This window comes from Sardina pilchardus, chromosome 6 (genome assembly GCF_963854185.1).
Source record: "Sardina pilchardus chromosome 6, fSarPil1.1, whole genome shotgun sequence".
NCBI lineage: Eukaryota > Metazoa > Chordata > Actinopteri > Clupeiformes > Clupeidae > Sardina > Sardina pilchardus.
In genome coordinates, this window is record NC_084999.1 from 23,172,213 (window position 1) to 23,186,051 (window position 13,839).

At 45.3% G+C, this 13,839-nt stretch overlaps 1 protein-coding gene across 5 annotated transcripts in view; it reads right to left on the bottom strand.

Annotated features, from left to right (window-relative positions):
- Nucleotides 1–13,839, bottom strand: part of shc1 (SHC (Src homology 2 domain containing) transforming protein 1) — a 34,616-nt gene that overhangs the window by 10,722 nt on the left and 10,055 nt on the right. For 3 of the 5 annotated variants that reach the window (XM_062539128.1, XM_062539127.1, XM_062539125.1), the window contains 7 exons: nt 8,021–8,185; nt 7,268–7,338; nt 5,908–5,977; nt 4,850–4,969; nt 3,748–3,801; nt 3,211–3,262; nt 2,683–2,809 (listed from right to left, as the gene is read on the bottom strand). In XM_062539128.1, the coding sequence (XP_062395112.1) occupies nt 2,683–2,809; nt 3,211–3,262; nt 3,748–3,801; nt 4,850–4,969; nt 5,908–5,977; nt 7,268–7,338; nt 8,021–8,182 (656 nt within the window). In that variant the 5' untranslated portion in view covers nt 8,183–8,185. Of the gene's footprint in view, nt 1–2,682; nt 2,810–3,210; nt 3,263–3,747; nt 3,802–4,849; nt 4,970–5,907; nt 5,978–7,267; nt 7,339–8,020; nt 9,895–13,839 lie in introns of those variants that run through there. The other 2 variants (XM_062539126.1, XM_062539124.1) reach the window with 2 other exon arrangements.

Genomic DNA, 13,839 nt, shown 5'->3' on the forward strand with positions numbered 1-13,839 from the left:
GAAAAATTGCAGATTTCTTTCACACCCCCACATTGGGTGCCGCATTACACAATTTGTAAACAAAATGTTTGGCAAATGGTTATGTCTCTCTACAGAAGTGTTTAAGCTGTCTTTGAAAAAGTGATGAAGAGGTGTCTATATTGCTTTTTGTTGGAAGTATTGAAACACAAAACTGAAAAACAATCAATTTGGATAATACTGTATCTCCCCATTACAGAGGTATGACAAGCTATACCAATGGATTGAACACATCTCCAGAAAGAGTATGGAATGGGCTTTCAGACTGTGAAATTTCAAGATGGTATTATGGCTATGGTAATTGAAATGTTATTTCTGAAATATTGGTCTACTATAACAACACATTGCTGATATCCATGAACAGTGACATCTAGTGGCATTAAATAGTGACAGCAGCAATTTATTTCGGAAATACAGGAAATATTTTATTAGTTCATCACTCAGCAAGTAAATGAAAATATAAATGTTTAACAGTATGAGACATAAACATCTGATACTTCGGAATAAGACAAGGATTATGAAATCATTAAATAATAGCACAAAAAAGCAACGCTAATTGTTGTAATAGACCAATATTTAAAAAAATGTTTTTAAATAACTGCAGCCATAATACCATCTTGAAATTTCACAGTCTGAAAGCCCATTTCATACTCTTTCTGGAGATGTGTCCAATTCATTGGTATAGCGTGTCATACCTCTGTAATGGGGAGATACAATATCATCCAAATTGATTATTTTTCAGTTTTGTGTTACAATACTTCCAACAAAAAAGCAATATAGACACCTCTTCATTACTTTTTCAAAGACAGCTTAAACACTTCTGTAGAGAGACATAACCATTTGTCAAACATTTTGTTTACAAATTGTGTAATGGGGCACCCAATGTGGGGGTTGAAAAAAAATCTGCCATTTTTCTTCTGATTTCACAAGATTGAAACACAGTCAGTATCAATACATACGGCCTACGAATGAATATGTGGAATCTACAGGTAGCAATCATTATTCCCAGAAAATTTGAAGTCTTTAGTTTGAACACTTTTTGAGATAATGACATCTGAACTTTGCTGCAGATTTAGATGAGGGCGCCAATGTGCCAAAAATCAGAAGGGGGGTACCATGTTCAAAAACGTTTTTCTCTGGATGTATTAGGTATACCAATCTAATATTTTGGCTAAGTCAGTTTAAATGGTTACTCTTCAGGTGGTAAAATTTTGAAGGAAATCTGAGATGGTCAAGCAGAAGGCATTTGTTGAATTGAGGTGGAATGACCCTTATGCATCATTTTGACTGTTTTCCCCCTGTCCCAAGGCCAGACTTTGGGTATTCAACCTCTCTTAACTCTAAATCAAATTGTGAAATAATATAGAATTCAAGTCCAAATTATGAAATACAGTCTATTTCAATCATACATATTATATATTGCAATATTTATTCACATTTTCTTATATTTTTCATAAGATGAAGCCCTGTCCCATGGTTTCACTGTCATTTCCACCACACTGCACAAAATAGAATCTTGAGATCATGATTTTAGGTTTGTATACCTAATAACTACAGTAATAGATACTCCACAGAGGGTTTTATGGATGGACAAAGGGTGACTTCCATAGATATTAATACAAGGGAGAAAGATCCAGGTAAAGATGAGTGAAAATGAAAATATTTTTATTGGCGTCATTTCCACTCGGCTCATATTTCATGTGGATGTCAAAAGCAGCTGGAAAAGCTCAAGGCCATATTGTGTGTTTTTTTGTATATATAATGCTAAGTCTAACAACTTGCATCAAAAGGCTAGATATCATGAGATTTTAGATGAAAAGGGGCAAAATGTCATTTCCGTCACAGTCATTTCCACCACTTTTTGGTTGAGGTGGAAATGACATTGCCCACGCTAAAACGCAGTTTATTTGCTTCATAGTAAAAAACAAATATAGCAGACGGAAACATAATGACATAACATGTGGTAAGGACATATTTTTTTTAAATTGTGATGCTTTTAAATGTTAAATTTGGCTATGTATTGTCATTATGTCATCTCCACCACGCTTGGAAATGACTTGTGTGTGGCGGAAATGACCATCATAGTACATATCAAGATAATCATATAAAAATAATACATCATGCATTTCTGCAAAATTAATCAATTTAATATTTGGGCAGATATGTGTGTAATATTTAATAAAATACATTTGGAACAGTAGATGTTATGGTATTTTTGCATGAAAACACGCTTTGTTGTATGATGGAAATGACAGTTAAACATTTGGAATTAAATGGCAAAAACATATATTATTTAAGTAAAATCAGCATGACCACTATTAGGGCATGTTTCTAGATAGAGCAGGTAATTGAACTATGAAAAAAAAAATGTAATTGAAATATGTTGAATTTTCTGAAAAAAAGTCTTCAAAACGTCCCGTAGTTGAAGAATTACCCATGTACACAGACAGACACAGACACAGACACAGACACAGACACAGACACAGACACAGACACAGACACAGACACAGACACAGACACAGACACAGACACACTGTATTTTCACAGTTTAAAGAGTATATGATGAATACGCTGGTACACATGACAAGACACATATTCTAATCCACACACATGCAGCAAGCAACCATCATCACCACCCGACTCCGGCACACAGACATAACTTACCGGTCATGTGGCGTGACCAGTTTGGGCGGGTTCTTCAGGTACTGCTTGAAGCGCAGCTCAAAGGCCTGACCGATGGTGCTGATGACCTCCTGGGCGAGACCCTCTGAGCACTCCAGGATGTGACAAGCTACCACACAGGAAACGATTTGCATCAAACCAGCCCTTTTGGCTTTTTTTTTAGTGTCTTACATGACTTCAGGTGCTTGCACTGAAACCGCACATGCTTGAGTTTCATGAAACTTGACAAGCATTTTTTTTTTCTATTTTCAGCAAACTTATAAAAAAAAATATAGACAGCAAACAACTTCACAATTTTCCTTTGGGAAACCCATAGCGTGGCTTTCAGCAGAGAGCAGTGACAATAATAAGACTAGACAGGCTACTTTTTTTTTAGAAAACGATCTATGTCTTTCACGGTGAAGATGCCGCTGCTGTTAGCATCCGACTGGAACCTCTCTTGAATGAGTGTCACTTGAATGTGAGTCAGCGGGTTGATGTACTGTATAATGCTGTGATTAAAACACTTACCTCGTTGGTTGACAGGGTCCTTAGCTACGTAGGCTACATATTCTGCTGTATCCTGCAAAGAGAGAGAGAGAGAGAGAGAGAGAGAGAGGGAAAGAGGTGGTGGGTAAACGAGGGTGGATAATATGAAGAGAAGGAGAGAAGGGAAAGACGGCAAGTAAAAAGGAGGGGAAATTTGAGGGGGGAAATTTGAGAGAGTGAAAGAGTAGCACGCTAAGAAACGCTTTGTGTTTAGTTCAAGGTGCTTTTGAGGAGAGGCGGAAGACAGACAGGGAAAGGGGGAGGTGAAGAACCAGAGAGAGAGAGAGACGAGAGCGGAAGTACACACTGAAGATGACAGATTGAAGGCTGAGGATGAGTGAAGATGAAATTACAGGGAGAGATGGCAGAGAGGAGAGAGGAAAGGAGAGAATAACACTAAAAAGAGACCATTCAAGAGGGTTGGTAAAGATCAGCAAAGAGAAGAGAAGTATTCAATGAGGGGCAGGCAGACAGCTTAGAGTGAAAGAGAAAATAAAACAATGTAGAGATGGAACTCACTGGATCTCCTCCAGACGCAAAGGATATTGACTGCATGTGATGGTTGGCGATAATCTGTCGAGGGTCGGGGAGATGATGAAACAGAGAGAGACATGAGAGGATATGATGATGAAGGGGGAGTGGGCGAGAGAGAAATGGCACGAGGATGAATGGACATATGGATTAACATGGAAATCAGAATCAGGAGGGGACAAGGACAGAGTGTGAGAGGGAGGGAGGGAGAGAGAGAGAGAGAGAGAGAGAGAGAGGGGGGGGGGGAGGGAGGGAGAGAGAGAGATAATGGTAAATAAAAAGATGGAGTGAGACTGGAGTCAATCCGGTCACACTGCTCTGACATTTGAAACAAAGCAAATACGTCCAAAGCCATGGAGTAGCTACTATGCACTTAAGGGAGAATGGTAATGCATGGTAATAGCATTTAAACATGGCCTCAGACAAGTGAAGGACAAAGGCCACAGTCACAAAAATGGCTAAACAGCTAAATAAGGTAAAACAGTTATTGGTAATGAAATTACACCAAAATGAAACTATTCAAAGATGACTCAAATAAACAGCAAACAAGGCCAAGAAGACACCCCCACACCTCATATCCTCCCCTCCATGCACAGTGTGGCTCTCTATCTAATATTACCATCTGTGTCCGTCTGTGTGTGTGTGTGTGTGTGTGTGTGTGTGTGTGTGTGTGTGTGTGTGTGTGTGTCTGTCAATGTCAAATACCACCATCTGTCTGTCTGTCTGTCAATCTCAAATACCACCATCTGTTGAGCTATGGGAGTTAATCCATCTACACTATTATAGACATGAATCTTAGAGGCAACATCCAAATCACAACCTTACCTGTGTGGTGTGTGTGTGTGTGTGTGTGTGTATGGTGTGTATACGGTGTGTATAAGACTGTGTGTGTGTGTGTGTGTGTGTGTGTGTGTGTGTGTGTGTGTGTGTGTGTGTGTGTGCGTGTGTGCAAGCGCGAGCAATGGCGGACAGAGGCCTGATACCGGCACGCAGCAAACACCAACATTCTCACCCGTCGTGACTGCCGCCGATAACGTAGAAAAAGGAGTAATAATATGGGATGGAAAGTACTGTTCATGATGTGTCTTACCTGTTTGCAGTCAGCTGCCAGTAGGTTGAGGCTGCTTGTGGAGACTGTGAGGCTGATTGTCATTCCTGCAAACTGCAGGTTGCTCTTGCCCAAGATGGAGGACAAACATCGCGTGGTGGGCTACAGAGAGGAACAGAGCCAAGGCAACATAACATCTTACTTAGGCTGAGGCAGAGGAAGGGAGGGTGGACAGAGAGAGAGAGAGAGCAAGAAAGAGAGAAAGAAAGAGTGAGAGTGACAGACAGAGACAGAGACAGAGAGCAGGGAGGAAAATATTTTCTAGTTCTGAATCAGGCTTGACCATGACCAGCTCAGGCACCATGCAACACACACACGCACGCACACACTCTCCCACACTCTGCCACTTGTGCCACTGTGAGCCAGAGAGAGAAAATCCTCCAGCTGCCATCCCAAAATACTTTGGGCGAGACCAGATTTCCATGCCTTGATTTTGAACACACACACACACACACACACACACACACACACACACACACACACACACACACACACACACACACACACACACACACACACACACACACACACACACACACACACACACACACACACACACACACACACACACACACACACACACACAGAGAGCTGTTGCTGAGTGGTGATGCCATTTGTAAAAAAGTAACTTATCTGCTTCCACATACAGAAAGGAGCAGTTGGCAGGTGTCCATTTGAAATAACATTAAGGAGCAATGGCCTGCCGGCACGGGGCAAATAAAAGGGGCAAGTTGGATGGTCACTGTAACATCTATGATGCTAACAGGTTGAAGCTAAGCTATACTAGAATAAAGAGGGATGACTGTAACATCTGTGATGCTAACAGGTTGAAGCTAAGCTATACTAGAATAAAGAGGGATGACTGTAACATCTATGATGCTAACAGGTTGAAGCTAAGCTATACTAGAATAAAGAGGGATGACTGTAACATCTGTGATGCTAACAAGTTGAAGCTAAGCTACTAGAATAGAGGGAGGAATGTCAGCTGTGATGCTAAAAGGCTAAAGCTAAGGTGCTAGTATAAAAAAGGAGGACTGTACCTGTACCTTTCTCCTCCTCTGCGCTCCTTTGGCACCTGGTACGGCTTCACACACCACAGATATTGCCTCTCTGAAAACACACACACATACATTATACTCTTGTCTTAGATAAATGTTAAAAATAAATATGAAGGCTGAAAAACTGGATTAATCTGGTGTAAAGAAACATGAGAGACAAAACCATCACACACACATACACAGACAGTCGGTATGTGAAATATAATCAGATGGTCTGATTGGTGTTTCCATCACGCTAGCTTTCAGCAATTCCCCAATTTCACACTCCACAGCTACAGATCTGATCAAGTGAGTGCTTACATACACAGGAGAACCCCCCCCCCCCCACACACACACACAAGCACACAGACAAACACACACAAAATCTCTGGAAGAGAGGATAAAAACAGCCTTGAAAATGAAGAATGAAAACCACACAGATTCCAGAGACTTCTATAAAAAGAATCTGAACAACCAGAACAGGCTGCAGGAGGGAGGAAGGAACACACACACACACACACACACACACACACACACACACACACACACACACACACACACACACACACACACACACACACACACACACACACACACACACACACACACACACACACACACACACACACACACACACACACACACACACACACACACACACACACACACGTGTTTATACAACTCTCCCGATGTTCTGGTACGAAGACATAAAGTGTTATTGCGTTATGAAGTTGATTAAATGTTATTGTATTTTAATTTTGCCCAACGCTTTGTCCCTCAATTGCACCACCAATACTACGGCTACATAACTAAACACACACAAACACACACACGCCCCTTTCCTCCCCCTCTCTCTAACAGGAAGTGAAGAAAGCTAACAAGAGAGAAAGAGAAAAATGGATTAAGAGAACTGCTTCCTTTTTTTAAGTGACCACAATTCCACTGTGGATAGGGGAGTATGTCTAGCAGAGAAAGGATGGGTGGGATGGTGGGGGGCTGAGAGAGAGAGAGAGAGAGAGAGAAAGAAAGAAAGAAAGAAAGATAGGGTGAAAGGAAGAGGGATGAATATTTGATGCCAGGAGTGGCCCTCCCCCTGGGGAGTGATGTGGTCAGAGTCAAGATGAAAGGGAAAACATGCATGTGTGTGGTTGTGATGTACACTGTGTATCGGAACAGTATATGTACCAACTATTGCATGCACGTATGTACTAGAATATCTCAAAACCAGGTATTTTGCTGAGTGCTTTGCTTTGGATATGGGTGAGTTATTTGATTGGTGTGTGTGTGTGTGTGTGTGTGTGTGTGTGTGTGTGTGTGTGTGTGTGTGTGTGTGTGTGTGTGTGTGTATACACACTGGTCTTACCTGGTGACCTGAGTTCTGGTGGTAAAGTCAAGAGCTCTCATAGACTGCAGCACTTCCACACAGCCCATGTACTGCAAGAAACAACAGGAAGTGACATCCAATCAGCACAGCACAACTTCCTGTTGCAGTGCAACCATTACAGCCAACACAGGAACAGAGATGACGAGAGGGAGGGAGAGAGAGAGAACAAGAGAAAGAACGAGAAAGAAAGAGAAAGAGAGGGGGAGGGGGGTCAAGGTGCCACCTGGATCTGGTCCACTCATTATGACAATGTACCGGATTAGGACCGGAAAGCACTGACCACAGTGAGTGCATCTATTTCCATGCTGGGTGGAAAATGGACCTCTTGCTGCGAGATCATTGTACAACACTGGACGTTCGGTTTTAAGACCAATGATCAGTCAGAATAACTGCCATCATTAGCCTTTCTGATAAAGCTGGGTTGAACGGAAGAAAACAGTAAGAGACTAGGAAGAAATATCCTCATAATCCTCATGTTCCAATTCAAACGGCTCCAAATAAGTGCGAGGAAGCCATTTTCCTAGAGAACAAGTGCTGTGAAAAAGGGTTGTGATCGAAAGGCTAAAATGAAACAATGTGTTACCTGTGAGGATAACACAGATGGCATGTCTGATATTTTTAATAAAGGTGATTGTGCATGTGTGTGAGTGTGTGTGAGTGAGTGTGTGTGTGTGTGTGTGTGTGTGTGTGTGTGTGTGTGTGAGAGAGAGAGAGAGAAACAGAGATAATTACCCTGACTGTGTAGGAGACGCCGGTGGAGCTGACCACGTTGTCGGCGTGCAGCCATCCGCGCTGCGGCTTGTTGACGAAGGAGCCGTGGCGCGTCCACTCGTCGCCGCCCAGCTGACCGCCCTCCACGCGCACGCGCCGCGACGCTCCGCCCAGCCGGTTCATGTCCTGCGGAGAGTGGGCCGTTAGCAGGGGCAGCGCCGGGAGAGGAGCCAGGGGGGCCGGGGGGGGCTCCACCCCCCCTCCGTCCTCGGCCACCCGGGCCTCCCCGGTGCCCGGCCTGCTGGAGGCCCGGAGGCCGGGGAGCAAGCCGGCCGAGACGCCCAGACGCAGGGCGCCCATCCTGGGGAAGAAGGAGCAGAGCGTGGTGGGGCTGCTCTCGGCTGGCCGCCGCGGGGAGGCGGGCGGCAGGATGGGGGTGAGGGAGGAGGACGAGAGCGAGGGGGGGATGCCCGGGGGTGTGAGAGGGGACAGGGGGGCCGAGGACGGCAGCGAGGGGGGGTTGCTCTCGTCGGTCGAGCTCAGGGACTCGCTCCGGAAGGGGCTGTACTTGGTTTTGGGGACCAGCTCCATGGGCAGCGCACCCGACTGCCGTCTGAGAGCCGAAACAGAGACGCAAAAGCTTTGTTTTGTTTAAATGCTATTCGATCGGTCTCCTGAAAGTCTCTTCGTCTGAACTGAGCAAACAGTCGTTCTTCTCACTAAGTGTCCTGCAAGTCTCTCGGAACATTGATGTTTTCATCATCATCAAGGTTTTTTTTTTTCTTTTTTAAAGTTCGTGCCGAGAGAAAAAGAAAAGAAAAAGATACCAAACAAAACAATCAAACAAACAAAAGAACACGCAGGCAACGGCGAGACTGCGAATGACAAAGCCACAGAGAAGTACAAAAAGAGAGAGAATAACAAAGAAGTGCAAACAGATTGCTAAGTGCTGCTCCAACTCAGACTACTGAAGTAGTTATGGGAAGAGAAGGAGGCAGAGTCTGCATAGTAATACAACTACAGCACCACTTCCACTGATGATTGTCAGTCAGGGAAAAAAAAAAAACCTCAACATGCATGCATTCCCTATTCACTGCGTGTGTGTGTGTGTGTGTGTGAGTGTGTGTGTACACATGTGCGTATATATGTGTGCATGTGTGTGCGTGTGTAGAGAGCTATACTCTAGTGGTTCCTGTCGGACAGCACCCCATAAAAAAGCCTATTAGTCGCAGAGAGCCAGGGAGAGGAGCCATGCACTGAACAGACGATCAATACAGCGAGAGAATGAATGAAGAGAGAGAGGGAGGGGGAGAGAGGGAAAGAGAGAGAGAGCGAAGAGCTAAGACTCAACTAAATGTATCCGAGAGCTTACAGCAGCGCACAAGAGCTCGTTCTGGAGGAGGAACTCTCGTCGGAGCACTCGGAGCAGACTGGCAGCGCTCAGCTGAGCTGATCTCGGGGTTTAAGAGCCGCGGCGGGTCACTGTGGCTGCGCACCGGCCGGCGCGGTCCAGCGCGCGGCGTCTGACTCACTCGCCCGACAGCAGCTCTCAAAAAGTCCACTCTCGGCGCTCTCAAGTTCTCAATGACGCAGCATCAATCCACCGACACGCGCCGCTACATCACCGGGGACGACAAACACACGACACACACACTAAACACGCACGAAACAGCCCACGCGTCACACACTCAGCCGAGAGTTTTGACCGGAAATGTGCGCCGCACAAAAAAAACGACCGGTCCAGATCTCGCTCGTTCCTCCTCTCCCTCGCACCTAGCCCACACACGCCTCCCTGAGTCAGTCCCTCTCCCTCTTCCTCCAGATGGACTGCTGCTGTCCACTGCCCAGCGCACGCGGTCTGTCTCTTCCTCGCTCCTCCTCCTCGTCCTCCCGGCGCTTCCAGATCACCTCCGGCTGCGTCTCGCCCCCGCCCCCTCCTCCTCCTCCACCTCCTCCCCCCCTCTCGGCGCTCCCCTGCCCTCCCTTGCGTGGCTCCTGGAAGCCGTCGCGGAGCTGCCACACGATGCACTTCTCCAGACGCCGCCGCGCCTCCTCCTCCCTGGCCCGCTGCCGCTGGCGCTCCTTCTCCCTCTCCAGCACCTCCTCGCGCTTCTTCCACACAATCTCGTGCTCCCCCTCCTCACCCACGCCACCTCCCTCTTCTACCTTGCCGTTCTCCAGACTGTCCAGCTGCAGTGGTCACCTGCACCTTTTCTTTTTTTGTCTTTTGTGTTTATAAAAAGGTCTGTATCACTCACTTGCGCTCACAGTAACTCAAGCCATTTTTCCGAAACCAGATGTAGAGCTAAAGAATATACCGTATATATATATATAGCTAAATAAATACAAACACTCATAAATAGATCACACTTTAAAAAAGAAGGCTGGTCAAGAGAAGAAGAAAGGAGTGAATCTGAAGTTCACCCTCCCTCCCGTGTCTAGTTAGTGCTCCGTACAGTCTCTATGGCTGTGAGGATTATGGCTGTGCAGTTCGGGCTCAACTTGGTTGAATGCAGTGTCGTTCCGTGAACCGCAACTAACCCAAGTAAACAGTAGATCAGAGAAAGAAAAGGACTTCACGGTGGATTTGAACTAGAGCACCAAAAAAACGGCCAAACACAACAACACGCAAACAGACCTAGCTAGCTCGCTGGGTTTAAGTGAGGAAACTTGAGAATATGATCTAATTTGAGTTGTGTGTGTGTGTGTGTCTCTCCCTCTCTCTCTCTCAGAAACAGAGATGGAAAGATAGAGAGACAGGAGACAGAGATGGAGAAGAATCACCGGCTGTCCTGAGCAATGATGATGATGCTCCACAGGGCTGTTTCGAGGGCTAATGAAACCTGATTGGCCCAATTTGTAGTCCCTTCCCAGGGATCCCTGAAGCGTGGACTCGTTAGGCGTGACTGAGATTAATCACACCCTCGATATGGTAACACGTCACCTGTCTCCCTCACACACCCTAAAGAACCGTGCGCGCACACACGTACACACACACACACACACACACACACACACACACACACACACACACACACACACACAAACAATATCTCCCACCTAGATACCTGAGAATGAATCTAGTCAGGACCTATATGAATGTCATACAGATGAACGCACGCCTGCCTAATAAGACCAATTCTGCCCTATATGGCATCCCATGAAAAACGCCTCCATATAGGCAAACATCAACACTTATTCAACTATTATATAAGCTGTTGTCTGTCGTGTGTGTGTGGTGCCAAAAACAGTCCAAGCGCATCGGAGGGGTCTCAGTACTATACAGGGTCAGAAAATGACCACCGAGGGCAAATAAATCACAAGGACTTTTCGTCTTTAGAATGTTTTTCAGACTCCTGCTATGAGGCGAGTCCAGCTGTCAAACATTATCTTGGCAATACATCAAATGCCACAGCAAGCAGAGACTGTTGTTTGAGACCTTCTTAATGTCACAAACTACTTCTTTAAAACCTTGAATGGACTGTATTAGACAGCTGAAGGATACAAAGGTCATCGCTCAAATTTTACAATGCAGCAGAGTGTGTGTGTGTGTGTGTGTGTGTCTCCCCACACACACACACACGGATACTCCTCCTGATGGACTGATCTTGAGTGGCAGGATGCTTAAGTCAACAGGACTGCAACATCATCACCTTATCCCCCCCCCGACCACAGACACAGACAGACACACACACACCAGAACTGTGCCTAAGGATTCTGACCGCCAATCTAGACAACCAGGATCTGTGCCTGTGCTGGGTGACTAAGCAGTCTATGACCGACTCAAAGCAACAATGAGGTCATCTCACACAAAGACTTTAGTATCAAAAGGAACCAAATACATTCATACCAGATAGCGAATGCTCACTTATGTATCTTGTATATAAAGTAAAAGCAAAGTGACTGGTGTTTAGCAGACGCTTTTATCCAAAGCTACACACACACACAGGGGAAAAGCACTAGAAAAAGGACTCTGATACGATCAGAGAAGATATGATTAACATGCCTCAAAGTGGATTCAGACACTAATGGTCTTTCACTGAGAGTTTAAAACAGCATCGCTGCGTATGCACCTTCTGCTTTGTGTCTGTGTGTGCATAAAAAAGAAATTGCGCCCCATTTCAACAGAAATGATGGAATTGAAAAAGAGTGCGTGGGACAGGGGTGGAAACAATCTACACTACTGACGCTAATGCAAGATGGCACCTATGATGACAACACTTGTCTCTGAGATTAAAGAGCACAGGGGAGTAAAGAAACAAACGAACACACATCTGACAACTCAGGAAAATTTGTGAAGGAAAAAAAAACAGTGCTGTGGGGGTAGTGTGTCCTTTGTTCCTAAATAAAGGAGAAAAGATTGACTAAGCTTGTCAAAGTTCTTGAGCTACAGACAGAACCATCACAAGCGCTCCAGTTGTTAATGCAATGTGGTTTTAAATGCCAGGTCTTTTAAAGTATCAGAGGTAATGATTGAGAGCACGTGTCCTGATGCTAAGAAAGTAAACTATTATCTGCCCGTCTGAACCAGTGAACAGCACACACACACGCACCAGACGGTGTCAGTGCAGGTCACCTACGCCTACATAGACTTTGTTCTGTGATGAGCACCAGTTCACACACCGTTACAAGCACCAGTTGGTGAGCACCGCGGTATGAGCAGTTCCGCATGCAAAAACCACAGGATGGGCGAAGAAAGAGCACCAGTGTAGGTTATTGAGATTAAAGAGAGACCTGCTAATGATTTTGGTGTTCACTGTTCAGTTAGTGCATGGTTGATGCAGCACAGTGAAGGTTGTAGAGTCCCTTCTGAGGAGACCTGGAGCCTGAGTGTCCTACACTTTTCGTAAAAGACAGAAACATGGTCACACACACACATACGCTGCACTTAAAACAAACACACAACTGTGAGTCTGAGAGCAAATTCTAAGTCACACATTAGCCTACTACTAGGACTAATTCTGCTGCAGTGACTGAACCAGCCATTATATTTCAGTAAGGTGAGGGGGAGAATAACACCATCATGTAGTGCTGCTGGGTCAACACCTGAATAGCCGGAGACAGAAATTTGTCTAGAAAGGACAATTGTAATGCTCCTTTCCAACCACTGGACTACAGTCTCAGAGCAGTTTTGACGGTTCAAGATCACCACAGTGCTCCAAAGTCTAGCCAAGCGACATTCTTAACCAAGCAGGTATCCCTGGGTAACAAAGCACTGGGTAGCCTCTCGAGAGCACACGGGAGCACCGGAACGTCCCGACTGAAGGACAGAATTAGAAGTTCACGCGCACTGTGTTGCTATGGTGACGAATTGAATTTAGGAAGCTGAGTGCAGCTAGACAAAATTTTGTCTCGAGCCCAAACAACAGATGACGGGGCTGGCACAAAGAAACCCACTGCACCTTACAATGGCTGCCCGCATCACCTCGCCGGCGCCGGGAGACGGCGCTTACGCCTGTCGGCAACAGAGACGGGTCAATGGCCGGCAGTGAACTCTCGCGCCGGTAAAATCAATGTCGACATGCCACCATAGACAGCGCCAGACAGAAGCTAAAACACAATCCGTTTTACCTGTTCAAATGAGAGCATGTTTGCCCTAATGCATACAGAAATAAGCACGCTACGTTCCAGGCAAACAGCAATTTGCTGGAACGAAAGACTAAAAGTCTTCAGGCACACAAAACATGTTAGCCTATAATCTAGTCCTGCGTTAAACAAACTAACGTAACATCAAAATATTACCCATTGTCTGGGTAGTATGCGTCTGTCTCACTGCACCACAGGATAGCCTATACAGCTTGCATTAAAAAAAAACCTGACAGTATGTGTGTTTCTCAGTC